This window comes from Trachemys scripta, chromosome 3 (genome assembly GCF_013100865.1).
Source record: "Trachemys scripta elegans isolate TJP31775 chromosome 3, CAS_Tse_1.0, whole genome shotgun sequence".
Taxonomy (NCBI): domain Eukaryota; kingdom Metazoa; phylum Chordata; order Testudines; family Emydidae; genus Trachemys; species Trachemys scripta.
This window is the reverse complement of record NC_048300.1, coordinates 73,138,111-73,163,086: the sequence shown is the minus strand read 5'-3', so window position 1 is coordinate 73,163,086 and position 24,976 is coordinate 73,138,111. Positions and strand designations below refer to the sequence as shown.

Here is a 24,976-nt window from a genome sequence, read left to right as displayed (position 1 = left end):
TATCCAAGATGCATGGTAATAAACTTTTTGTCCCAAGTGCTAATCCCATAAACAAACCTCTAGTAAGACAGTTCTGATTGCAGGGAACTACAGAGGAGTTCTTTGGGGAGAAATCTCCATTGCATTCACTACGGTCAGGTGTTGATTGCTAGTAGGGCCTGTTGGAGAGTAGTATGGATGTGACTCACTGCACTTCCACAAAGCAATCTATTCACAGATCCCCCCCACCATGTCACTATCTTCCTCCCCCTCCCACAGAGATTTCTGTGCAATGAGCAGAGGAGGCAGAATCCTTCTGCACAGGATGTCTGCTGCTTTTAGCATCCCTGCTGCAAACCTTCAGCTTTGCAGCTACTTTTGGCTCTAGACCATGGGTCTTATTAATAGGGCTACAGGTTTGTCACAGTGGTAAGTGTCACTGATCGTGTGATTTCCGCAACCCCCCCAGCCCCCAGTTTGTCCATTACTTTTTTATTGTGGCCAGGATTTTTCTTTGTCACTGGGCAGGAGTGGGGGGGGAACCTGTGCCATGGCATGGCCACTTTTGCAACCACAGTCCAGTTTTGGGCAAGCGATTTGGTGGTGCCAAGGCTGGAGGGAGGGCATTGTAGGGAGCAGGCCCTGCCTGCGTGCTATAACAAGAGCCAACAGACCAGAGGGCAGAGCTGGGCCAGCCCCGCAGGATAGGAGCCACCACTGCCAGGTGAGTGGGGGTTGGGCTTGCTCTGCAACCCCCTACCCTCAGGGGGCAGGACCCCACCCACTTTAAATGGTGCTCCTGTGACTTTACACCCCATTTACCCTTTCCTTGTGACTTTTACTAAATTTACCATGGCTTCTCCATGAGTTTTGACTAAAAAATACTGTGACACATCTGCAACCCTTCCTGTTATTAATAAAAAACCTGACAAACAGGGTCTAGTTAATATTTTATGACAGATAATTAATTTACAATTTTTGTTGAGAAAGATAATCTGTGAGGTGTTACTATTTTGGATCCCTTTTCTTCCTGGTTTCTTTGCTCAGTTTAAGGAAAAGTGAACATGTTAGTGTTGTAGAAAGCACAAGTTGTCAGACTTTCATAGTGTGGAACACATCTTGAGAGAGCAGCTCCCCTCCTGTTTACTATTATGTGGAACACCCTTCCCAGTCAAGAACCCATTCATAATAGCCCATCATCCCTTTGGGAACCACGCAAGTTGCTTATGTTTTGCTAGGTTGGGTCTTCCTTTTTGTTTCCAGCCTCTTCTACAGACATTCAAGTTCTTCTCTGAAAGGAAGAGCCTGGATAACTGTAGAAGCAGTTGGAACCAAGGAGAGGAAGGGAGGCGCTATCATCCTATGACTTGCCAGCACTGCACAGACCTGGAACAAGTTCTTTGTGGGTCATTGGTGCCTCTCCAACTCCTCTTTTGGAATCACTTCTGTAAAGTTTGACCATGCTGATATTTTGATCCTGTTGCTAGGAAACACTGCCAGGAGCTAAAATAAGTGGAGGCCTCTCCAATCTGTCCTTCTCCTTCCGGGGGATGGAAGCCATTCGAGAAGCAATGCATGGAGTTTTCCTGTATCATGCAATTAAGGTATGATGTGCTTTCCGACTACATTATTTGTGCTTCACAGATATATGGTGGGAAGTTTTATGGGTATTGCTGATGATCTTTTTCTGTACTCTTAGTATGGCATGGACATGGGGATAGTGAATGCAGGGAATCTTCCAGTTTATGATGATATTCACAAGGAACTTCTACAGCTGTGTGAGAATCTGATCTGGAATAAAGACCCAGATGCAACAGAGAAGCTTTTACATTACGCCCAGGTAACTTTCAGTGTTGGGTAAGGAATGGTGTCCCTAGCCTCTGTTTGTCAGAGGATGGAGATGGATGACAGGAGAGAGATCACTTGATCATTGCCTGTTAGGTCCACTCCCTCTGGGGCACCTGGCATTGGCCACTGTCAGTAGACAGGATACTGGGCTAGATGGACCTTTGGTCTGACCCGGTACGGTCATTCTTATGTTCTTATGTCTTTATTAACCTTTTGTACAGAACCTAGGCTGTTGCATCTAAGTGTTGACACACCCGGTAAGATTAAAACACACATTTATGTTGCCTCTGACAGTGAGTAGTAGAAGCTGACACAGTTGGTGTAAGCAGCTCAGTTATTAAAAGCAAATGGAAAAAAACTGAACCAAATACACTTTACATCATGCCCTGAAGGTTTGCTACCAAATCAGAGTCCTTCTGACTCCTAAGGAGAGCTTGTGGCAAAGGTACCTTCTGTTGAGACTATTTTGCCTCTAGAGCAGAATTTTATATTGCACTAGGGGCTAGGATCATTCCGGGAGGTGAAGAGGGCTCTTTCTTTTGCAACTCCAGCCCCTACGTGTCTTTTTGGAGGACAGAGAGCATTTTGTGTGTGCCTGAAAGGTGATCCGGTGGTAAAGGCACTCTAGTGGGACTCAAATTTGCATTCAGTTGCCAGCTGTGCCAGGCTTTCTGGGTGTTCTTGGGTACGTCATTTAATCTTCCTCTCTTTCTCATCTCCCCATCTGTAAAACGGGTCTAAAACTATCCTACCCCACAGGGGTGTTACGTGAATCGATGCATTTGTGAGAGACTGTGGTGATAGGGACCATATAAGTACCTATCTAAAGGAATATGAAAGGTGCCAAAGTAACAACCCTATAGACTTAAGGTGAAATCCTGGTCCCATTGAAACCAGTGTCAACCCTCCTGTCGATTTCCAAGTTAGTTACTAGGGCACATTATAGAATAATCCTAAACCAGATTGAAGAGCTATTTCTAATGACTGCAGGCCACACCCCTTATTAAAGATGAGGAGGACTATAGGCTATATTACTGAAATGCATGGATTGTGTTTGGCCTGTAGGACACAACTGTGTCCATGCCTGCATAAGAACAAGAGCAGTAAATTTAAAATCAATAACAGGAAAACTTTTCTATCGTCCCTCATCCTCATAGCACACACTTTATGTAAGAATGAATACCATTACTAAGGTTGTTTTGTACAATGCTCTTATTCTTTTAATACCAGTGGATTTACAAGATATCTTTCCTGAATGTGATGATAAACTTGGGATATTTACAGTATCTGCTGTTGCAGGGAGAAAAAAACCCAACTAGAGCCTTACAGTGAGATAGAAGAACCAAAGGGAGTGAAAAGTAAAATAGTTTAAGGGCCAGGTTAACAAAGATATTCTGAAACCTAAAAATTCAGATAGATGCTTTGGAAAATCTCACTAAGCACGTACGTGAGTTAGGCATCTAAATACCTTTGTAAATTTAGCCTGAAGTGGTGGTGGTGGAAGAACCAAAAGGGGTTATTTTAAACCAGAAATATCTCTGTCAAGTAGGCTAAATGTCTTAATTTATGGTGGTGTCCCTTAATGTTAAAGGGAATTAATAGCCCAATCAATCCTATTCAACAGCCCTCAAGAGGGACCACATAAGTAGTGTTTCTGCAAGAGGCAGACTTTGAATGCAAATTGAGCATGAAAAGCAGTAACATGGTTGGGTAAAGCAGATGGGCTCTTTCTTCCGGTAAATCTTAACAGCCTCATTCCCTCCACCTTCCCCCTGCCATTAGCAATGCACCTTGCCAGTCGCCCAGTGCTGCACACCTGAGGGGTGTGTGGAGATTTCTTCTGTCAGTCCCACCTCCCCTGGGGGATCAGGTTGCGCTTGAAACATGAAATTCATTCATCCCTTGCATAGCTGCAATATTCTTAGGGTGAAATCTTGGCCCCGTCAAAGTCAGTGGGAATGTTGCCATTGCCTTCAGTGAAGACGGCTTTCCATCCTTAGTGTCCAGAATTATCCTACTATAAAAATCCATTCATAGTGTGTTTCCCCCATTCCCCTGCAGCAGCAAATTCTATACATTAATTACATGCTACGTAATTGTGGGTAAAATTGATCCCATTACTGAAATGCATGGCCAGAGGCCCAGCACATGGTTATTACTTTTTTGCTCCTTTTTCATCCGTCCACCCCCATTTCTCTTTTTACTGTTTAAACTCTCTAGTTTACCACTTCCCTTTCAAAAGTCTTACCCACCCTTTCCTCCCTCTTCTATTTGACTACTTCTTGTTAATGTCTCTTCTGCCAAGTTTCTCTTTTCTGGGGATTTCAGGGTGAGTGATGGCCTCCATGACCTACTCATCCTCTCTGCTTGACTCCGATAGCCTTCTCCAATCTATAATCATTGTTGCCTGTGTCCTGGATCTTACCTACAGCAACATGTGATTTCCCCTTTCCTAGTCTCCTCTTACTCTGACTTATACTTGCCACTGGTTATTTAAACATTCTCTTCTCTATTTCATCCCTCTGCAAATTGGAGTCTCACTTCCCTCAAGCACCTTTTTATCCATATAGATTTGCCATCCTCATGTGGCCTCTCGGTTATCTTTGTTTTTGACCCAGCTACTCTGCTATCTGCATGCTGATAAGAGAACACCTGCATGCTGTCTACATTACAGCTACCATTGTAGGTAACACTGGTGCAGAAAAATGCTTCCAAGTTTCCGGTATAGACAAGGCATTAAGGAGAGCACTTTGGATCTCTCATCTACAGAAAGAATAAAGTCAGCTGGAGCCAATCTAGTTTCCTCTGTGGATCATCCAAAAGGTTGTGAGGGCCATTTCATGAGCAGGGTAGAATAAGATTAGAAGGCTTATGGGATAAGAGGTATAAGGCTTGGTAAGTCTGCAGAAAGTCAGTTGAGCTCAATACAAATACATGGTCCTACCTTTAAAAGGCTGCTAATAAACATTCAAAGCAATGGGATGAGATGATCAGAAGTCAATGAAATGTGGGAGTGTTTAGGGCAATTTTTCGCTTTCAAAATGCACCACAGGAACAGTTTGCAGAAAGCAAACTGACTTGAACCAAGTGCACTGACGGATGTAATGGTCTGTTTCCTCAACCATGCACCTTTCTGGTGGATATTTGTGTATTTAAGAACAAATCCTGCTATGGGACTAAAGCCTGAAATGAGAGAAAGAAAGTGTATGTTGGCTATTTTGTTCTGATGAAACTTCCCAACATGAAATAGTTCTGAATGCCTTTTAATTCAAAAGTCATCTGGAATGTGGCATAACATAAACTCTACTCCAGCAGAACTGAACTAATGCCAAATTAATTATTTAGGATTTTAAAATGAATTGTGCACTGGGCTGGCCTGGGATCAATTTAAATTACATTCCTAAGTAGAAACCTAAAGATGAGTATTTTCAGCATGTCTTAATAGTGGTAGTGTTGTTAGAAGTCTTTCTTTTCTTTGTCTACATCTTTATTACAACATATGCTCCTCAGGAGTGTCAGTTTTATTTGTCAGTAGAGCATAAGACACATTGTGCTTTGTATACTTGTATAAACAGTACTACTTTAGAAGGTCTAAAAACGTTAGTGTGGGACGTGTGTGAAGTTTTTAATTCTGATTCCTAGAAAAATAAAAGACCAGATTCTGAGGTTATGACTGTGTCCTTTACCCAGTCAAATTTCCACTGACTCCAATTCTCTCTCAATCCATTTTAGACTCATGCCCAAGGAGGAAAGAAAATGGTACAGACTGATGAATGGCGGGATAGCCCCGTGGAGGAAAGGCTGGAATACTCACTTGTCAAGGTGAATTTATATAAAGTTACCTTACCTAGTCAAAGTGCACAGTATGCATGGATCATACCTGTGGACCACCTGCTGTTACCAAGAGTGTGATATAGTCCTTAAGAAGGCCACTGTTGGCTTAAAATTCATAATCTTTCTTGCCTATGTTACTAATAACACAAGTAATTTCAAACAAAGAATATAGTCATATTTAGTTTTCACTGCTTAGACTCTGACTTGCATTTTACTGAGCTAGGTGAATGGAGATTGACTGGTCAGCTTCACATCTAATGTTCTGTTTCTAATCCATTTCACTTTTCATTAACAGGATGCTGGTATATTTGGGTTGCAAATGTGATGAAGAGCAGGATTCATGTAATCATAAACTGATTTCCATTGAAACGCTTTAAAAAAGATCTGTATATGTTGGGAATTAGCGCACAATGTAATTATGTAACTTCATGATTAGTCAGTGTTTGGATACATGCTTGTAGACAGTTTACTAATTGGGTAGTAAACAAAGAATAGCGAATTGCACAGAGAAAGTGAATAAGGAAGTGTTATTTACCCCTTCACATAACACAAAATCTAGGGGTTTCCCATAGGCAGCAGATTTAAAACACATACAAGGAAGTATTTCATACCATGCACAGTCAAATGTGGAACTCATTGCTTGGGTATGTTGTGAAGGTCAAAAGTATAACTGGGTTAAAAAAAATTAGATAAGTTCATGGAGGATAGGTCTATCAGTGGCTATTAGCCAAGGTGGTCAGTGACACCACCCTGTGCTCTGGGTATCCCTAAATCTTGGCGTGCCAGAAACTTTGACTGGATGACGGGATGGATCACTCGATAAATTGCCCTGTTCTGTTCATTCCCACTGAAGCATCTGGCACTGGCCACTATCAGAAGATGGAATACTGGGCTAGATGGACCTTTGGTCTGACCCAATATGGCTGTTCTTATGTTCTTATTACTCCTGGGGGGATTCTGAGTGACTGCACGCCCACAGAAAACGCAAATTTCTCTCTCCGCCCCCCCCCCGCGCACAGAATTCCTGTGCTTCCCTGCAGAAAACTGTAGGGAAGGTGGGGGTGGGGTGATCCCCTCCAAACAGAGGTGAGGCATGGAGGGGCACATGGGTTTACATGCCACTGCCGCCACCCCCTCCTCCCGAGTCCCATTGCCCCTGCACCCGGAACCCCGCAACGAACCCCTGTGCATCCAGATCTCCCACTGAGATGCCCTCCCTCAGACTGCCCCACACAGAAACGTCTCACACCATACCTGGATCTCCACACACTAAGCCCCTCCACACTTGGATTCTGCTGGGCTGAGCCTGCCTGCCCATACCTGGTACACCTGGCACAGAGTGGTATGGCCCCAGGGTGTTTCTGGGGCAGGCCCAGTCCTTGCACTAGGTCAGGCACAGCCTCACTACTGAGTCCCTGTACTGGGGGAGGTAGGGGCTTCAGTGCAGTCAGTGGCCTGTGCTCCCCACTGACATTCTGGAGCCACATTTATTTATTGACAAATAAAATTTGTAGAATTTTTAAAATATTGTGCACATAATTTTCAATATTTTTGGTGCAGAATTCCTTCAGGAGTATCTTATGCATATTTTAATGAGAGCAAGGCTGTCCAAGAAAACGTAATTGAAAGATAGTTATGACGCATTCTTGAAGATAAGCAGTCTAAAGTTGATCAGTTTTTGCTTTTTGTGATTTTATTTATTTATTTATTTTTAAAGGACTCTGAAATTTTTGGGGAGAACACACACACATATATACACACACACTGTATGTGTGTGTATGCTTATATATATATGTGTGTGTGTGTGTATATTAATTTTATATATAAAATAAAAATTTTGTAAAAAATTTTCAGGGCATTGAAAAATACATCATTGAGGACACAGAAGAGGCAAGATTAAACCAGGATAAATATCCCAGATCTCTGAACATAATTGAAGGGCCCCTGATGAATGGCATGAAAGTTGTTGGCGATCTTTTCGGTGCTGGAAAGATGTTTCTGCCTCAGGTAAAGAAGGGAATAACCCCTGTCTCTTGTATTTCCTCTCTATCATCTCTCCAGTTGTTGCTTATAATAGGTGTCCATAAATGGTTCTATTCCAGCTTCCCTTTCCAAAGGAAGTGGAATGTTTGAATTCTAAAAACGTAGGTGTAGCTATGAAGATGTTGTTGTTTTTTGTTCTTTCATTGCACATGACCCTTCTTTGTAGGTGGGGTTTTGTTGGGTTTTCTGTTTTGTTTCTTCCCTTTCTTTTCAATTCCCTGTCTTTTTTCCAAACCCTTTTTTCCGTGCTGCTTGGTGGGCACCTCTTTGACCATTGCATTGTAATTTCATCTTTAGTGAACTTTACTTAAGGGCCTGATCCTGAAAAGAGCTGAGCTCCTTGAACTCACATTGACCTATTTATGTTTGGTGGTTACTAAGCACCTGTCAGGATTGGGCCCCACAGCCCTGCTCCTACAGTGAGCTCCATGCAGGCACATCCCCATTGAAGTCAGTGGGGCTCCGCATGGAGCAGGGGTTGGACAGCATGGAGCTCACTGCAAGATTGGGATCTGTGTTTGCAAATGTGTATTTTGGTTTGCAGGTTTTCTGTGACTGGTTAGAAAAACAGGCTGTTTGAAGGGCTGTAGTTTCTCTGTGTCTGACACACTTTTCCTCCATTTGTCAATTCAGGTGATAAAGTCTGCTCGAGTTATGAAGAAGGCAGTTGGCCACCTCATTCCCTACATGGAAAAGGAAAGAGAGGAAAAGAGAGCTAAATCCGGCAGCATTGAAGAAGAGGCAAGTTGTGCTCCCTTGTGCTGTAACTCTTTAAAACTAGCTTTCACTGAAGTCACTGAAGCTGGGCTATTGATCTGTATGAGTTGTTTGATTTTAAAAACCTGAAATCTGAGCCAGGCACACCGAGGTGTGTGAACCTAGGCCTGGTTCCAAGTGGATCTTGTATGAATTAGGGCTAGGAGTGCAAATCACATGGCACGCTCAGGCTCTGCATGGCTGTGACCTGAAGCCAAACACCAGAACGTCTGTGGTTGGGTCTGAAATGTCATATATTTTTTTAGTTTGAACTCAAAGTTTGTGGAATAAACGCTGGTAAACTGAAACTTAACAAATCCCATATGGCCTTAGCAATTATCAGGACCCTGGATGTGATGTCATATCTAAATTCTGCAGCAAGATCTGTTTTCTGCAGTTTGTCAGCAGCAGATATTGTGGCAAATGGAAATTTCTGTAGCTGCATAATGTAAAAGAATTTAAAAAAATAAGGGAGAAACACAGAAAAATGGTAAATCTAAAATTTGTAAGTTTTCTTGGGCTTTTCCTTAGATTAATACTTTTCAATGGATTTATAGTTTTGTGCTGCAGACATCAAGGCCTCTTGATATAGAATTTATTTTCCATTTGCTATTGATTCTTTACATGGTTATGCCTTTCATGAAATAATGGTTAAATATTTTTTTAAAATGCTGAAAAGAAGAACTTGAATAGAAAAATTCTGTATAATCTAATGGGAGAGAGAGAACGTGTCTTTTCGCTTTCTCCTCCCTTAGCCATCTCTTATGGATTTTTCTCTCTTCTGACGGAGAACGATTTTGCAGACTTTTCTTCCCTTCCCCTCCATTCCCAGCAGCAACATATTCTTTGCTTCTGCTGCTCTCTGTTCCGAGCCAACTCCTGTCTATTTTAAGTTGTGTGCACTCTAGTATTCCTCTTTAGGGTGACTGCCTGTATCTGATCCTGATTTCAAGGGGTCTTGGATTGGGCACCACGTGAGCTTTGAGGCCTCAGTGGCATGTGTTGAACTCTGTTATGTCACCAAAGAGGAAGGCAGACAAAGTTTGAGGGATTTTAAAAATAAGCAGGAGCTGACTGTATGTAGATTGCTGCTCTGATGGGGAAGGTGGGAAAAGGATGAGCAGACCCTCCTGCAGCTTCTGCTGGATGAGGGTTATAGAGCCTTCCCCTGGAAATATTGCTCCTGGAGATAGCTGTTGAGCAGGAGGAGAATGCCTTGCAGCCTCCATCTGAAAGCACCTTTGCACACTTGACAGACTTTTCACTTTTTCATGGTTACTTCCAGGACCGTTTCGGTCACTGAGCTGCAGGGATGGTGAAGCCCTACCTATTGCATGAGAGGACAGAAGGTCTGCAACCAGGGCCGGTGCAAGGCTATTTCACACCCTAGGCGAAACTTCCACCTTGCGCCCCCCCTCTGGCCCGGGGAGCCAGGGCCGCCCTAGCTATTTTGGTGCCCTTCGCAGCCCCTCCGCGGGGGGGCTGTGTGGGGCCCTGCCCCAGGGCTCCACGGGAGGGGGGGGCTGGCCACTTCCTGTGGGAAGTGGAGTGACCCGGCCCCAGCCTGCTCCGCTCCCCTGACTCTCAGCCACGCTGCCGGCGAGTGCAGGGGGTTGGTTCCCCCCTCCCCCCAAGCCTGGGAGCCAGTGGAGCGGAGCAGGCTGGGGCCGGATCGCTCCACTTACTATGTGGTGAGTGCAGAGTCAGGCCTGGCTGCAATCTTCAGGGGAGTGGGGGCGGGGCTGGGGCGGACCAGGGGTGGGAAGAGGTGGGGTTGGGGTGAAGCCATGAGGAAGAGCTGGGGAGCCCCCCCCCCCACAGCAGCTCCCCGCCCTGTGGTGCCCCCCCCTCTGCCCGGGGCGCCCCCCTGCAGCAGCTCCCCACCCCCCCTCCACCGGGGGAGCCCCCCCACGGCAGCTCCCTGCTCCGCCCTGCGACGCCCCCCCTGCGGCAGCTCCCCAACCCAGCTCACCTCCGCTCTGCCTTCTCCCCTGAGCACACTGGCGCCGCTCCAGTTCTCCCGCCTCCCAGGCTTGCGGCGCCAATCAGCTGTTTGGCACGTCGAGTCTGGGAGGGGAGGAGAATTAGAGCGGGGGCGGCTCGGGGAGAAGGCGGAGTGGAAGTGAGTTGGGGCGAGAAGCGGTTCCCCTGCACACCCTCCCCCCGTTACTTGCTGTGGGCAGCCCTCCCCGCGCTCCCCTGCCCCAGCTCACCTCCACTCCATGCCTCCCCTGAGCGCGCTTTTTGGTGCCGTCAACCACTTGGTGCCTGAGGCCGCCACCTAGTTTGCCTAGTGGTTGCACCGGCCCTGTCTGCAACCACAGCCAGTAGCAGAACAAAAAGAGCAATTTGAGTGCTCCACCTTATTTACAGCAATTGAAATGGCCATGTTTAAATAGAATACATCTAAAATAAAGTACTTGTCTAGTATAGATTTTATTTTTTTCTTTCCCCTTCATTTCATTATTTCCTTAGAGCTTTCATCTCTGGTTAAGTCTGTTGTGGTTACTAGGTCATCATACTTTTATATAGTTCCTCCCCCCTTGATTAAATAGATTTTAAAATTTATTTTAATGTATTCCAACAGTATACGCTCTGCATAATTCATCACTGTAGTTCCTCTAAGATGTTTCCTAGTGAACCATCATTAGGTGTGGTGTTGTCAAGTGCCCCCTCTCCTAAAAGAGAAGTATTGTTAAGATATTAGGAGATTAGCCATTTCAGTAAACAGCAATATCCCTGAGGAGCCAAGGATTTGCAAGTGATCAGAGATGCAAGCACCTCACAAAAAGACTTATTACTGAGAGCAGCAATGATTGCTGAAAGAACGCTTCATTAGTAGGCACATTGAAATTTATGGAGATGGATAATGGGAAATGTTCTAGCAGGCCCAGAAAAGGCACCGGGGTCCCCAAGAAGGAGATCTGGTGTCTGTTCCTGGATCTGTATAGGAGATAAGATACTCAAAATGTATATTTCTAGTTATATTTTAATATTCAACATTCTCCCCTCTGCCTGGGCTCTGCTTGATGCAGGGAAGGGGGGAGCCATCATGGAGCCTATGACAGCTCCCTGTCCTGCACCAGCCTAGACATGGGATCATAGCAGCCTATGGACTGCTCTAAGGTATGTCACTGACATAAGGTTCTTGAGGGAGAATCACTATAGGGGAGCTCTGCTTTTGCCACACCGCTGGCAGTGCCCTCTGTGCCAGCATTAGGGGTGCATCTGGTGCAAGAGCTCCTTCGTCCAGATTTACGCCCTTGGTAGGTTCTGATCATCAAGGGGAATTCTCTGCTGGCCATTGATGTCCAGAATCTGGCCAATTTGTGTAGTTTGTGTCATATAAAATAGCCAGATTGGACTAGAGAGTCTGGACTGTTATTATTGATTTGTAGAAGATTCTAACTCTTTTGGTGTGTGTGAAACTTTACTCCTCAATCCCTTTCCATCCATAATTCACTTCCCTTTCAATACAACACTCAAAATAGATCAAAATTGTCCTCGAGGCCCAAACATGCACTTGGTTCTGAGCAGTCGTGCTCTGTTGTTCTAATTATTTTATCTAATTAAACTATAATATTAGTGCAATTGTTATTTTTTTAGAGCAGAGGTACTACACAAGTTCAAGTCTATGTAACACTAACGAAATAGGGTTCAGCTCTAAAACAGTTGACCAGTTAAATCAGTCTCAGAAATCAGTTACTTTTCAGTTAATAATTGTCATTAATATTGATTTGTGTAGCAGTAGCACCTAGGAGCCCCACTCGTGGACTAGGACCCCATTATGCTAGGTGCTCTACAAACAAATTGAGCCTTCCTCACAGTTATAAATACTGAGATGTTTGTTCATCTTGCAGGACCCTTACCATGGCACAATAGTGCTAGCTACTGTAAAAGGAGACGTACATGATATTGGCAAGAATATCGTGGGAGTGGTACTAGGCTGCAACAATTTCAGGTAATGAGCTTAGCCGTTTATGTCCTTGTTTTCTTTACAGTATAATATTCTCTTCTAAATTACAATTAAATATTTAATACTAAAATTTGTTGTGTTAGAAGAAACTAGAATAGGGCAAAAAGCAAGGGGCAGGATTGCTAGTCCTATGAGTTAAAAACAACAACAACTAAACCCACAAGATTTTAGGAGAAAAATAAACGTTGGGTTACTTTTGTGCCATCTTGCTTTTGAACCTTTAAGGTCCTTTTTTTTTCAACTTTTCTTCACAGCCACAAGCCCTTGAAACTTGAAAGATTTTGTGAATGTTTTTAATTTTTTTTTTTTAAATTTAAGCTGAGAGGCTCACCTAAGCACTGAGGCCCCACCATCAAAATCCAGGGGAAGTACCCACATGAAAAATCTAGCTTCCTGCCATCAGCTGCAGGGAAGAGGGAAAAGTGAGGGTTTAAGCCACGGTACTGTCCCAGGATCCCGCTTGGGGCCTCTATTTTATATCAGCCTCTGGCTAATAGGCATCTTATAAATCTGAAGTTCTTCCCTTTTCTAGCTGCTGGAAAGAAGATGAAACTTTTTTGTTGTTGTACCTTATCCAGAACATCTTGGCTGTTGCAAAGGGTGTGGAGGTTAGGAGCAAGCAGAGTACTTGGATACTTGGCTCCTTCCTGACCCTTTGTTTGGCTTCTTTTCCCCATGAAGAACTCCATTGTCTGCCAGAGCAGCATGGAACTGACATGATTCTTGTTGGTTTCGCTGCTGCCCACATGGTTGTGAATAGCAGCTTGTGGAACTGACCAGAAGCTTGTCAGCTTTGCTCCACTGCTGCTTTGCACAGTTATGAGCAGTAGCAGAGGTACTTGAGCTACCTGTGCAGATTTAGAAAGGTGACACTGTATTGGTTCACTGTAAGAGTGTTTGGAAAGTTATTTGCACAATCATATGGAATAGAAAGTTAGTTTTCTTGTAGAGGAAAGCATAAGTTTGTGGTAGAAGTTGCCTCAATTGCCCAAAGGAAGTGGATTTTTTGAGCCCTGATGTTAGTTTTTTGTATTTGTGTTTTATTCTGTGCCTCTCTTCGTGCCCCCTTCCCACTTAAAATTTACCACCTTAATGTTTTACCATCAGTAACTTATTACTTACTACTTTTTAAAAGCCTTCACCACATTAGTATTTGAACAAAATTTCAACAAAATTGAACAGAAAAATGGAAGAATGAGTGAAGTTAAATACTATCAAAATCATAGTTTAAAATACATCTATTAGCCACCAAAATTGTTATATATCAGCATAAACATCACTGCTTTCCATACTACTTGTGTTTAGTTTTATTCATATCTGTTTCCTTTCCATCCCTGTTTAATACATAAATAAAAATACCATGCACATTTTTTAAAAATGTGCAGTTTCTTAGTCCCCTCCTCTCCCTGATACTTTATCATCTGAAATCCCTTCAGAAGCTGAAAGTCTTCCAGGGTCACAAGTATTTCCAAAAATAATAAACCTGCAAAAATGGATCCACCCCTTTGCCTTCAGATTTCTGTTTTCTTCCTCTATGATAGAATGCTGCAGTACTGGGCCAGTGGTTTATAATGAAGTGTTTTGACCTTCATTCAAAAATGCTCTGTTCTTCTTCAAGTGCTTGCTCATATCAATTCCAGTTAGGTGTGCGCGCGCGCCGCGTGCACGGATGTCGGAACTTTTTCCCTAGCAGCTACCCGTCGGGCCGGCTGTGGAGCCCCCTGGACTGGTGCCAATATGGCGCTCTATATATGACCCTGCTGGCCTGACACCCCCCCCCCCCCCTTTCAGTTCCATCTTACCACCAGTGACCGTTGTTGGAACAGTGGTCTCTTGCTCGCAAGTGCTCCACTTCTCCCTAGCTGCTCTACTTATCTACTGTGTATAGTTACCCTAATGTTAGTTATCTTTAGTGTTAAGTATAGTGTTAAATATAGTTGTTATTTCTTGAAGGGGTTTCCCCTTCAACGAGTGCCCTACGGGGCTACAGGGCATGCCATCTCAGGGCTTCAAACCTTGCAGTTCCTGCAGCAAGCCCATGCCCCTGGGCGACCCCCACCACTCCTGCCTACGGTGTCTGGGAGAGGCCCATCAAGCAGATAAGTGCAGGATTTGTGAAGCATTTAAACCTCACACTAGAAAGGAAAGAGACATTAGATTTAAACAACTCCTCATGGAGTCTGCCCTTCGTCTGCCTCAAGACCCAGCCCCGAGCGCCTCGGTGGGGAGCGCCCCCCTGGTGGTGCCAGCTACGGTGCAGAAAAGGGACTTGGCACGCCCTTCTAGGGGCCAGCGATATCCCGTGGCCCAGAAGTACTCTCCCCGGCACCGTTCCCACTCCCCGGCCACCCATAAGAAGCAGGCCACAGAGAAGCCTCCACAAAGGCCTGAGGTGGCAGTCGCACCCCCGGCAGGGCATGGTGTGGACCAGGGACATAAGGCCGACACGCTTTCCAGTAGGCCTCGTCCCGCACGGGCCCCCGCTCCCCAGGGGAGCCCCGCACCGCTGGACTCCCCGCAGTTGCAGGTGGAGGAGGTCACACTGCCCTCCACGCCTGACACCTTTGAGGCTACCAGAGGCCTCATTGAGATGATGCGCTCAAGTCCCCGGTCTCGAGGCCTACACCAGCTTGAGCCCCGGCACCGTCAAGAGGCAAACTGGTGTTCTTTGGGCCGTCTGCTCCCAGACCAGCACCACCATGCCGCTCTGAGTCCTGGCACCGCACCCATGCTCTGCGCCAGTCTGACTCGCGGCACCGGTCTCGCAACCCCAATCCTCGGAGCTGCTCCCACTCGAGGTGGTCATCAGCTAGCAGGTCGTGGTCCCACTTGAGGTCCAGGTCAAGGTCTGAGACCTTGCGGCACCGCTCAAACCGGCACAGCTCCGCACAGTAGCACCGGTCCCCATTGCAGCACTGTACCTCTCCACACCACCACCACTATCCGACATGGCACCGCTCTCCATTGTGGCACCATTCTCCAACGGCACTGTTCACGGTCACACTCCTGTGGCTGATCTCCACTGAGGCGAGGCCCAGCCTCTCGGCACCGGTCGACCTCCTGGTACTGTTCCCCACAATGGCACTGCCGGTCACCATCCGGATCCCGCCACCCCGTACGACACCCATCCCGCTCTTTGGGGGACGCGGAAATCCCCCTGGCACAGCGCACTGCCCCTCTTTGGCTGTCCCGCTTCCAGTCACCCTCCCTCAGGTCAGGTAGGGCATCAGAGGTATGCCGATCAGGCCCGGGCAGTATCGAATGGGACACCTCACCACCCTACTGGCAGTTCTGGACCCCCTGGGCATACCACCAAGCCCAGGGCGGTCCTTCAGGCGTCCCGCCACCTTCACGCTCTGGGTCACATATTCCCGAGGCAACCATCAGTCGTTGTCCTCCGGACCCCACTCAGTCGTGGGACCCAGCCCCATCCTCGGTGGAGGCTGCACCCGGTGCCTGGGAGGAACCAGATCCAGTGGACCAAGAAGTGGTTTCGGACCCAATCTTGCTGGTCGCCACCTCTTCGTCCTCTCCTGATAAGGCGGTGGTGGGTACATCTACATCTGGCCCTCCACCCTTGGTCCTTACAGGAACTCCTGTGGCGAGTGGCATTAAATATGAACCTCCAGGTGGAGGAAGTCGTAGAAGAGGAGGACCCAGTGGCAAACATTCTGACACCAGAAGGGCCCTCTAGCGTGGCACTGCCCGTTATAAAGACTATCCAGTCGAATTACAAAACAATCTGGCAAAGTCCGGCCTCAATTCCTCTCACGGCCAAAGGGGCCGAAAGAAAGTACTTTGTCCCCACTAAGGGGTATGAATACCTTTTTACCCATCCCTCCCCATGCTCCCTGGTGCTGGATGCGGAAAATGAAAAGGAAAGGCAGGGTCAGCAAGGGCCTGCCCCTAAATAAAGGGACGCGAAACATCTGGATCTCTTTGGGAGGAAAGTTTATTCTACTGGTGGCTTCTCCCTACAGATTTCTAATCAGCTCGCAATCCTTAGCAGATACAGTCAATTCCTGGTCTGCTATCCAAAAGTTTAAGGAGCTCCTCCCATCTGATTCTCAGCAGAAGCTGGGAGCCATTGCTGAGGAGGGCAGACTAGTGGCCCGAGCTGCCCTTCAAGGCTCCCTAGACGCCGTGGATGTGGCGACACGTACACTGGCATCCGGTGTTCCCATGTGGTGTAACACCTGGCTTCAGTCCTCGGGTCTTCCGCTGGAAGTTCAGCAAACTATTCAAGACCTCTTGTTCGACGGTCAGGGGCTCTTCGCTGAACAGACCAACTCTAGGTTGCATAGCTTGAAAGATTCAAGAAACACAATCAAGTCTCTCAGCATGCACACTAGACCCAGACAGGACTTCTCCTGCAGGAGAAATAGATACACCAGGCGCAGACCATCACGTCCTCCCTCTGGGCAGGGCCAGGGACAGTCTAAAGCTCCTCCAAGTCCTAAGCACCCATTTTGAAGATGCACACGAGGATGGATTACCAGTCCATACCCCGGCCAGTTATCCTCCCTTTTTGAACCGTCTATCCCGCTTCTACCATGCATGGTCCCTTATTACATCGGACCGGTGGGTCCTCTGCACGGTAGAGGCGGGCTATTCTATCCATTTCTGCTTCTCCCCGCCCGCCCTCCCCCCTTGCCCGTCCCTCTTCAAGGACCCCCTCACAAGCAATTCCTTATTCAGGAGGTCCAGTCCCTCCTCGCCCTAGGAGCTATGGAGAAGGTACCTCGGGATTTCAGGGGCAAGGAGTTCTACTCACGCTACTTCCTCGTTCCCAAGGCAAAGGGAGGTCTATGACCCATCCTGGACCTAAAGGAACTCAACAAACATATCGTCAACTCAAAGTTCTGCATGGTCTCGTTGAGCACGATCATTCCGTCCCTGGATTTGGGAGACTGGTATGCCGCCCTCAATATGAAGGACGCTTATTTTCACGTTTCAATCAACCCGTCTCTCAGACGTTTTCTCCGTTTCATAGTAAACAAGACGCATTATCAGTTCATGCTCTCCCGTTCGGCCTGTGCACAGCCCCCCGCATTTTCACCAAATGCATGGCAGTCGTGGCAGCCTTCCTTCGTCACCACCATGTGCATGTCTACTTGTACCTACACGACTGGCTCATACGAGGTTGATCTCGCCAGCAGGTAGAATCGCAAGTACAATTGGTCAGAGACACGTTTGACCACTTGGGCATTATTCTGAATGTCAGCAAGTCTGTTCTGCCCCCAACACAAACAATAGAGTTCATCAGGGCAGTCTTGGATGCAAACTGGGCGAGAGCGTTCCTCCCAGAGGCCCGTTGTCTAGCCCTCGCGCAGGTAATCACCGGCCTTTGCAGCTTTCCCATCACCACGGCGAGACAGTGCCTCAAGCTGCTGGGTCACATGGCGTCCTGCACCTATGTGGTGCAACGTGCCAGGTTGCGACCCAGGCCCCTGCAAGCGTGGCTCGAGTCTGCATATCGCCCGAGCCACGACAGTCGGAACATGGTGCTGACCGTGCCGGACATATCCTCGATTCACTACACTGGTGGCTGGACCCTCATACAGTAAGCACCGGGGTACCGTTCCATTCCCCCCAGCCCATTCTCACATTGATAACAAATGCATTGGCGCTTGGCTGGGGAGCGCATCTCGGGAGCATGACGACTCAAGGCCTGTGGCAAGTAGAGGAGATAGCCCTACATATCAACATCAAGGAGCTCAGGGCAATCCACCTTGCGTGTCTGTCACCCTTGCAGGGCCACTGTATAGCGATGCTGATGGACAATACAACGGCCATGTTTTATATAAACAAGCAAGGCGGAGCTAGGTTGTCTCCTCTCAGTCAGGAAGCCCTCCTACTGTGGGAATTTTGTCTAGCCCACTCTATCCTTCTCCAAGCCTCATACCTTCCAGGCATTCAGAATGTACTGGCAGACAGCTTGAGCAAACGGTTCGGCCAGATGTCATCCACTCCATCTTCCACAGCTGTGGGTTTCCCCGAATCGACCTGTTTATCATGCGAGCCAACAGGAAGTGCCCAACCTTTTGCTCTTTCCGGGGTTACAGTCAGGGCACGATTACAGATGCCTTCCTGATTCCATGGTCTGGTCAACTACTGTACGCCTTCCTGCCATTTCCTCTCATCCACAAGATGCTTCTCAAGGTCCACAGGGACAAGGTGGATGTCATCCTGGTGGCTCCAGCTTGGCCTCGCCAGTGCTGGTACCCCACCCTCATGGACCTGTCGATCCGGTCCCCGATCCACTTACCTCACATGCCCAATCTCATCTTGCGGCTATCTCAACTTTTCACCTGGGCGTTTCCGGGCAGTCAGTGTTTGCACACCCTATAGTGAGCCCTTTCCTAAAAGGGCTGGAAAAGATCCATCCTGCGACGAAACCCCCGGTCCCCCCTGGAACCTTAATTTAGTTCTGTCATGTCTCATGGGTCCTCCTTTTGAACTGCTAGCCTCCTGCTCGCTACTCTACCTCTCCTGGAAGGTTGCTTTCCTAGTGGCCATCAATTTGGCTCGTTGCGTTTCGGTGCTACGGGCCCTCACGTGCGAGCCCCGTATACCATCTTTCATAAGGACAAGGTACAGCTCAGGCCTCGCCTGGCCTTCCTACCAAAAGTCATCTCCCGCTTCCACATCAGCCAGGATGTTTTCCTACCGGTCTTCTATCCAAAACCGCACGCCACCCTCCGGGAGCAGCGGCTGCATTTGCTGGACGTTAGAAGGGCGTTTGCCTTCTACGTAGACCAAATGAAGCTGTTCCAAAAAACAACCCAACTATTCGCCGCCCTAGTGGAACGGATGAAAGGTTCGCCGGTCTCCTCCCAGCAGATATCCTCCTGGATCACAGCGTATATTCATGCTTGCTATGACTTAGCGAAGGTCCCTCCGCCTATCGTCACGGCGCACTCCACGAGGGCTCAGGCCTCATCAGCAGCCTTCCTCGCACACATCCCCCTCCAAGACATCTGCAGAGCTGCCACATGGAGTTTGGTGCACACCTTTAAGTCACACTACACCATCGTTCACCAGTCACGTGATGATGCCGCCTTCGGCAGGGCAATTCTCCAGTCTGTAATACCTTGACTCTGACCCCACCTCCGAGGTAAGGCTTGGGAGTCACCTAACTGGAATTGATATGAGCAAGCACTTGAAGAAAAAATGATTACTCACCTTTTTGTAACTGTTGTTCTTCAAGATGTGTTGCTCATATCTATTCCATTCCCCCCCACCTTCCCCTCTGTTGGAGTAGTTGGCAAGAAGGAACTGAAGGGGGAGTCGGGCCGGCAGGGTCATATATAGAGCACCATGTCAGCGCCACTCCAGGGGGCTCCACAGCCGGCCCGACGGGTAGCTGCTAGGGAAAAAGTTGCGACATCCGTGCACGCGGTGCGCGCACACCTAACTGGAATAGATATGAGCAACACATCTCGAAGAACAACAGTTACAAACAGGTGAGTAACTGTTTTTTTGTTGTTGTTGTTGTTAACTTTAAGAAGTCTTATACCATTACGTTTCTTTTCACAGAGTTATCGATTTAGGAGTTATGACTCCGTGTGATAAGATATTGAGAGCTGCTATTGAAAACAAAGCAGGTACGGAGATTTCATTTGTACTTTTCAACTGTTTGATTTTAAACACGTTTGAACTATATTGCTGATGAGGCATACTTTGAAAGTTTGAGAAACTTATGAACAGCATGGCAATGCAAAGACTTTAGCATAGATAAGTCAGAATTTAAGTATTTATCTTTTTTTATTGTTATTGCTACTTGTGTTTGGTATTTACTTGACACCTTTTATCCAGGGATTTCAAAACACTTGGCAAAATAATACCCGTGTGAAATGGTAAATCCTATTATACCCGTTTCACAGATGGATAAACTGAGGCTTGGAGAGGTTAAGTGATTTGTCCAAGGTGTCACAAGTCAGAAAAAGAGTTAGGAATAGAACTCTTGGCCTCTAGAACCATTCTGAACTTGTAAACCAGTGCATGTTAAAACCATAATTCATCTTTCTAGGACAATAAAGAACTTGTCTGGACCAAGTCCCAGTTGCTATCAAATTATGTGTTGCGGCTTGAAGAATGGGAACTATGCAGGAATACAGATGGGGAGGTTTGAAAGGACCAGTATGGTAGATGGGGGTCCCCAAGGGCTGTGTGTATAGTAATCCAACTCCTTATGCCTGTCCTCTCATGGCTTTCTTCCTGGAAGTACAGATTCTGCACTTTTATCAGGGCTCACCACTGGAGCCTGCTTCGCCCTGGTGGCTGCTCCATGTGTCTCCTGGCCTCTTGACAGATGATCCCAGGGCCAAATCTCCCCTTGGTCTCTCTCCTCACAACCGCTGTAGTCCCAGAGAATTCCTTCCTCTCCTCCCTGCAGCGCCTTTCTGCTCCAGATGTTCTGCCTTTAAAAACTATACCCTTTCCGCTGGGACTCTTTAACTGAGCCTGCTCCACAGTCCAGGTGCAGCCAGGTAGCATAGCTACCTCTTAGGCCCACATTAACTCTTTCAGAGTGTGTGCGCGGTACACACCCCATCACAGCCTTATTTAAATTTTGAGACTGTGGTACCTTGACCAAAATTTTAAGAAGTGGTTTCTGCATCTGGTTCTTCCATCTTGGATGCCTAACATAAGACACCTTAGGCCTCAAGGTGGGTTGGGAGGTGCCACTGGTGGGCCCCTCCCAACTCCAGCTGGAGTCAGTAGGAGCTGCACATGCTCAGTACTAGGCCCAAGGTCTCCCAGGTTGGGCATCCAAAATCCTTGTCTCTTCTGAAAATTTTGTCTCTCCCAGTTAGGTCAAAACTACTATCCAGTTCTTCTGAAATACTATCTTTTATTAATAATGGCTGTGTTTTTACAGTACACTTTCTCTCTGGTGTCTGAAGCACAAAGCTGATATTATAAAGTTTAGCTACAGATGAAAAATTGTATCAGGTAACACTTCTTTCCTAAGTGGATTTTTTTTTTTTTTTTTTACCCATCTTTGTTTAATCTGTAATAGATATAATTGGCCTGTCTGGTCTTATCACACCTTCTTTGGATGAAATGATTTTTGTTGCCAAGGAAATGGAGAGATTAGAGATCAAGATTCCTTTGTTGATTGGAGGAGCAACTACATCTAAGTAAGTAAGATATTTTGAGGGAGAGGAATGCAAATATAAGATTTTTTTTTTTTTTTTTACAATACATAGAAGGGTAACTCTTCTCCCTGCCATGTACTGCTGCTGTTATAATTTTCATCTCGAGGCTCCCAAAACACTTTACCACCATGGATCAGATCCCCACCCTCACCACACCCTCATGCAAGAGGGTGAGCAATTTGGCTCTGATCCAGCAAAGCACTTCTGAGTGTACTTAACTTTAATCATATCATGATTATGCCATCATCATCGTCATGGCATGTCCCAAGGATGCTATGTCCCTTTGCAGATGGATCACCATGCAGATTCGCCTTTAGCTAGACTTTAAGCATGTGATGATTCCGTTGACTTCAGTGGGCCTACTGACATGCTTAAAGTTTAAGCATATGTTTAAGTGTTTTGGTGGATCAGGATCAGTGTGTGCAGCACCTTGAGGATTGAACCCAGGGTCCCGTTGAAGCAGGCTAAGGGAGACACATTCTGGCCACTTGCCCACATGCCGCTAAATATCGAATTTGGTAGTCTCAGTTTTGGGACTGTGATCTCATTCTCTCGCATACATTAAAATGAAATAGTGTTATTGTTATGATTTTCTAAAGAACAATATTGACCGTTAGTTGACATCTAATATGAACCTTCTGAACATATTTAAGCAGGTGACAACTCTGGAGATTGCAGAAGTCAGTTCTTGACCCTGTCAAAGTGTTAGCATCGCTTCTTTCTTTACCAGCAGCTTGTGCATATTCTGATCAGTGCTCTGTAATTCCATGAATCCTGGACCAGCTGGCCTTGACAAAATGGTCCAGTAACATTACAGGGACTGACTAGATTAAGAAGACGTCTACTGTCACAGCAATCCACACTGCATTGTGATGTAAACTTTAAAATAACCTTTAAACCTATGAAATAACCTTTTTACTTGCATGGGTCTCATTCATTCCCTATAATGTTGAGATTTCAAATATTGATACTTTCAGCAAAGCAATTTTGTCCTAATTAGTGGAGGGCTACCTGCTTCCAACCCTAAATGTTAGTCATTTGTGGGTCCCAATGCTTCGTCATTTTGAAACAGCCTTGCACAGTTCATTCATATGAAGACAAAGTAAACTACAAGCATATAAGCTTCATCTCAGATTTTGTAGAGTAATAATTTACATATGTGCATTTTACTATACAGTAGGGGTTCTCAAACTGGGGGTTGTGACCCCTCGGGGTCGCAAGGTTATTATGTGAGGGATTGTGAACTGTCAGCCTCCATACCCAAACTCCGCTTTGCCTCTAGCATTTATAATTGTATTAAATATAAAAAAATGTGTTTTTTAATTTATAATGGCGGTCACACTCAGAGTCTTGCTGTGTGAAAGGGGTCACCAATACAAAAGTTTGAGAATCACTGTTATACATGTAGTTTTGTGTATATGCATATATACAAGTGCGCAAACACAGAATACAATGCAGGTAAAATGTATTTGGACTTTTAAATTAAAGACACTTGCTTCATCACAGATTTTGGAGAATGAGGCATTTTCTTTATTACTCTTCAAAGTAAAATAACACATATTTACTTTTACATTCAGACAAATACGCTTCAAAGGCTGTTTATGAAAAGCCATCTGCACTCATCCTCTGAAGTCCAAGTTGCATCCATTCTAGTTCCTTTCCATAGATGAATGTCAATATTACAAACACCGTCATTGCTTGGATATGGGGAAAATAAGTTTGGCTGAGGGAGGAGGAGATGCACAAATCTACAAACAGGATGTACATAGTTGGGTGTCTTTATTTTGAGAAGCACATACTTCCATTATTACTAACATGTCTCTTAGTAATTTCAGACATAGACATAATGGCAATGTATTACACTTGATGATTTTATGAAAGATAATTTAAAAAAATCAAAAAGATGCACTCACACTGTATAATCGTGCCATGTATCTGTCCAGTCAGATTTTTTCCCACCTTTGCATATTAAAATGAAGGTTGGAAGAGGTTGGACCTTAAGCAGATATTATATCTTGTTGACTGAACCCCCAAATATGTTATCAAAAGAAACAAAAGAAAGATCCAAAAGAGGTAGCTTTCACAATAATACTGCAGAGTTATCCATAATACATACAACCTCACCCGCCTTGTGTCCAACTGGGACCAACACTGCTACAACATCACTGCATATAAAGATTAATATGAGAACCCAGTGGAAAATATTACTTTATTTCCCTCCTTATGGGCTATATTTTTACATTGCATTGTTAAATGCACAACTCAAGACTTCAGCATACAAAACTGATGGTGCAAAAATGTGGAATTATTTTCACTTCATTTACACTTCTGAAATAATTCTAAGGTCGTAGATGCTTTAATTCTGTCTCTTTTTTTTTAAGTTTAGAAATTAAACATTGAGTGCAAGTTTAAAGTACATATAAGCACCGAAATAAATGGCCATGCCTATCTAGTTAATTTTTATTCTTTCTTATATGGCCCCCATTACTGTAGTATCTGAGTGCCTCATGGTCTTTATTCTCAAAACACCTCTGTGACCTAGGGAAGTGGTGTTATCCCTGTTTTACAGATGGGGAGCTGAGGCACAGATTGAGAAGTGACTTGCCCAGGGTGACACAAGAAGTTAGTGGCATAGCAAGGACTTGAACCCAGTCCAAGGCCAGCGCCCAAACCGTGGACCCATCCTTCTGCCCTTTGCCCTCCTGTTTTGGTGTGTGCTAAATTTTGCATATCTACATGTTACAATTATGTGAGTGTAATTCATTTTTAATTACTGCATTATTGGACACATCTGTCAAAACTAAGTACCACAGGTAGTCGAGTGTGCAATTCGGCGGTGCTGGAAGCAAGAAATTAAGGCTTTTGGAAGCCCTAGAGCAGCTGAGAAGATGGTCATTGCAAAGAACATTTTAGAGTCTCTAACTTAATAATTGTGGTCAAAATCTAACTCTGGCGTAAGGGGGTGCACACTCTTGGAAACTGATGCAGCAAATTCTGTAATGACATAAATGGTGGTGCAAAGTTACATGGTGGGCGTAAGTTGGTCAGAAAAATGCTCTTTTGGCATTCGTTTGATGTGCAAAGTGAGTGTAACTTACATGGATGGCAAAGAACAGAATGAGATGAGGCTACAAGAAAATTTCCTGAGTTTCATTCCTGTAACTCGCCCCTTAACGTGTAAGTGATACTTGGTTTGCACACCCATGAAATGCCTCATCAATTCCATGTACGCTACTTTCACCAAATCCATTTCTTGACCAACTTACTACTACTTCGAGTGATTGCTCATGTGCATTCCACAATAGATGTGCGTGCTCGCCACGTGCACCGGTGCCGGAAGTCTTTCCCCCAACAGTATCCGTAGGGGAGTGTCCCT

General features: G+C 45.8%; 1 protein-coding gene across 1 annotated transcript in view; it reads left to right on the top strand.

Annotated features, from left to right (window-relative positions):
* The window catches only part of MTR (5-methyltetrahydrofolate-homocysteine methyltransferase), an 80,485-nt gene that overhangs the window by 34,864 nt on the left and 20,645 nt on the right, over positions 1-24,976 (top strand). Inside the window, exons 17-24 of the mRNA XM_034765049.1 lie at positions 1,467-1,583; positions 1,679-1,819; positions 5,560-5,649; positions 7,516-7,668; positions 8,338-8,445; positions 12,321-12,421; positions 19,976-20,043; positions 21,462-21,582. Of these exons, the coding sequence (XP_034620940.1) occupies positions 1,467-1,583; positions 1,679-1,819; positions 5,560-5,649; positions 7,516-7,668; positions 8,338-8,445; positions 12,321-12,421; positions 19,976-20,043; positions 21,462-21,582 (899 nt within the window). The remainder of the gene's footprint in view (positions 1-1,466; positions 1,584-1,678; positions 1,820-5,559; positions 5,650-7,515; positions 7,669-8,337; positions 8,446-12,320; positions 12,422-19,975; positions 20,044-21,461; positions 21,583-24,976) is intronic.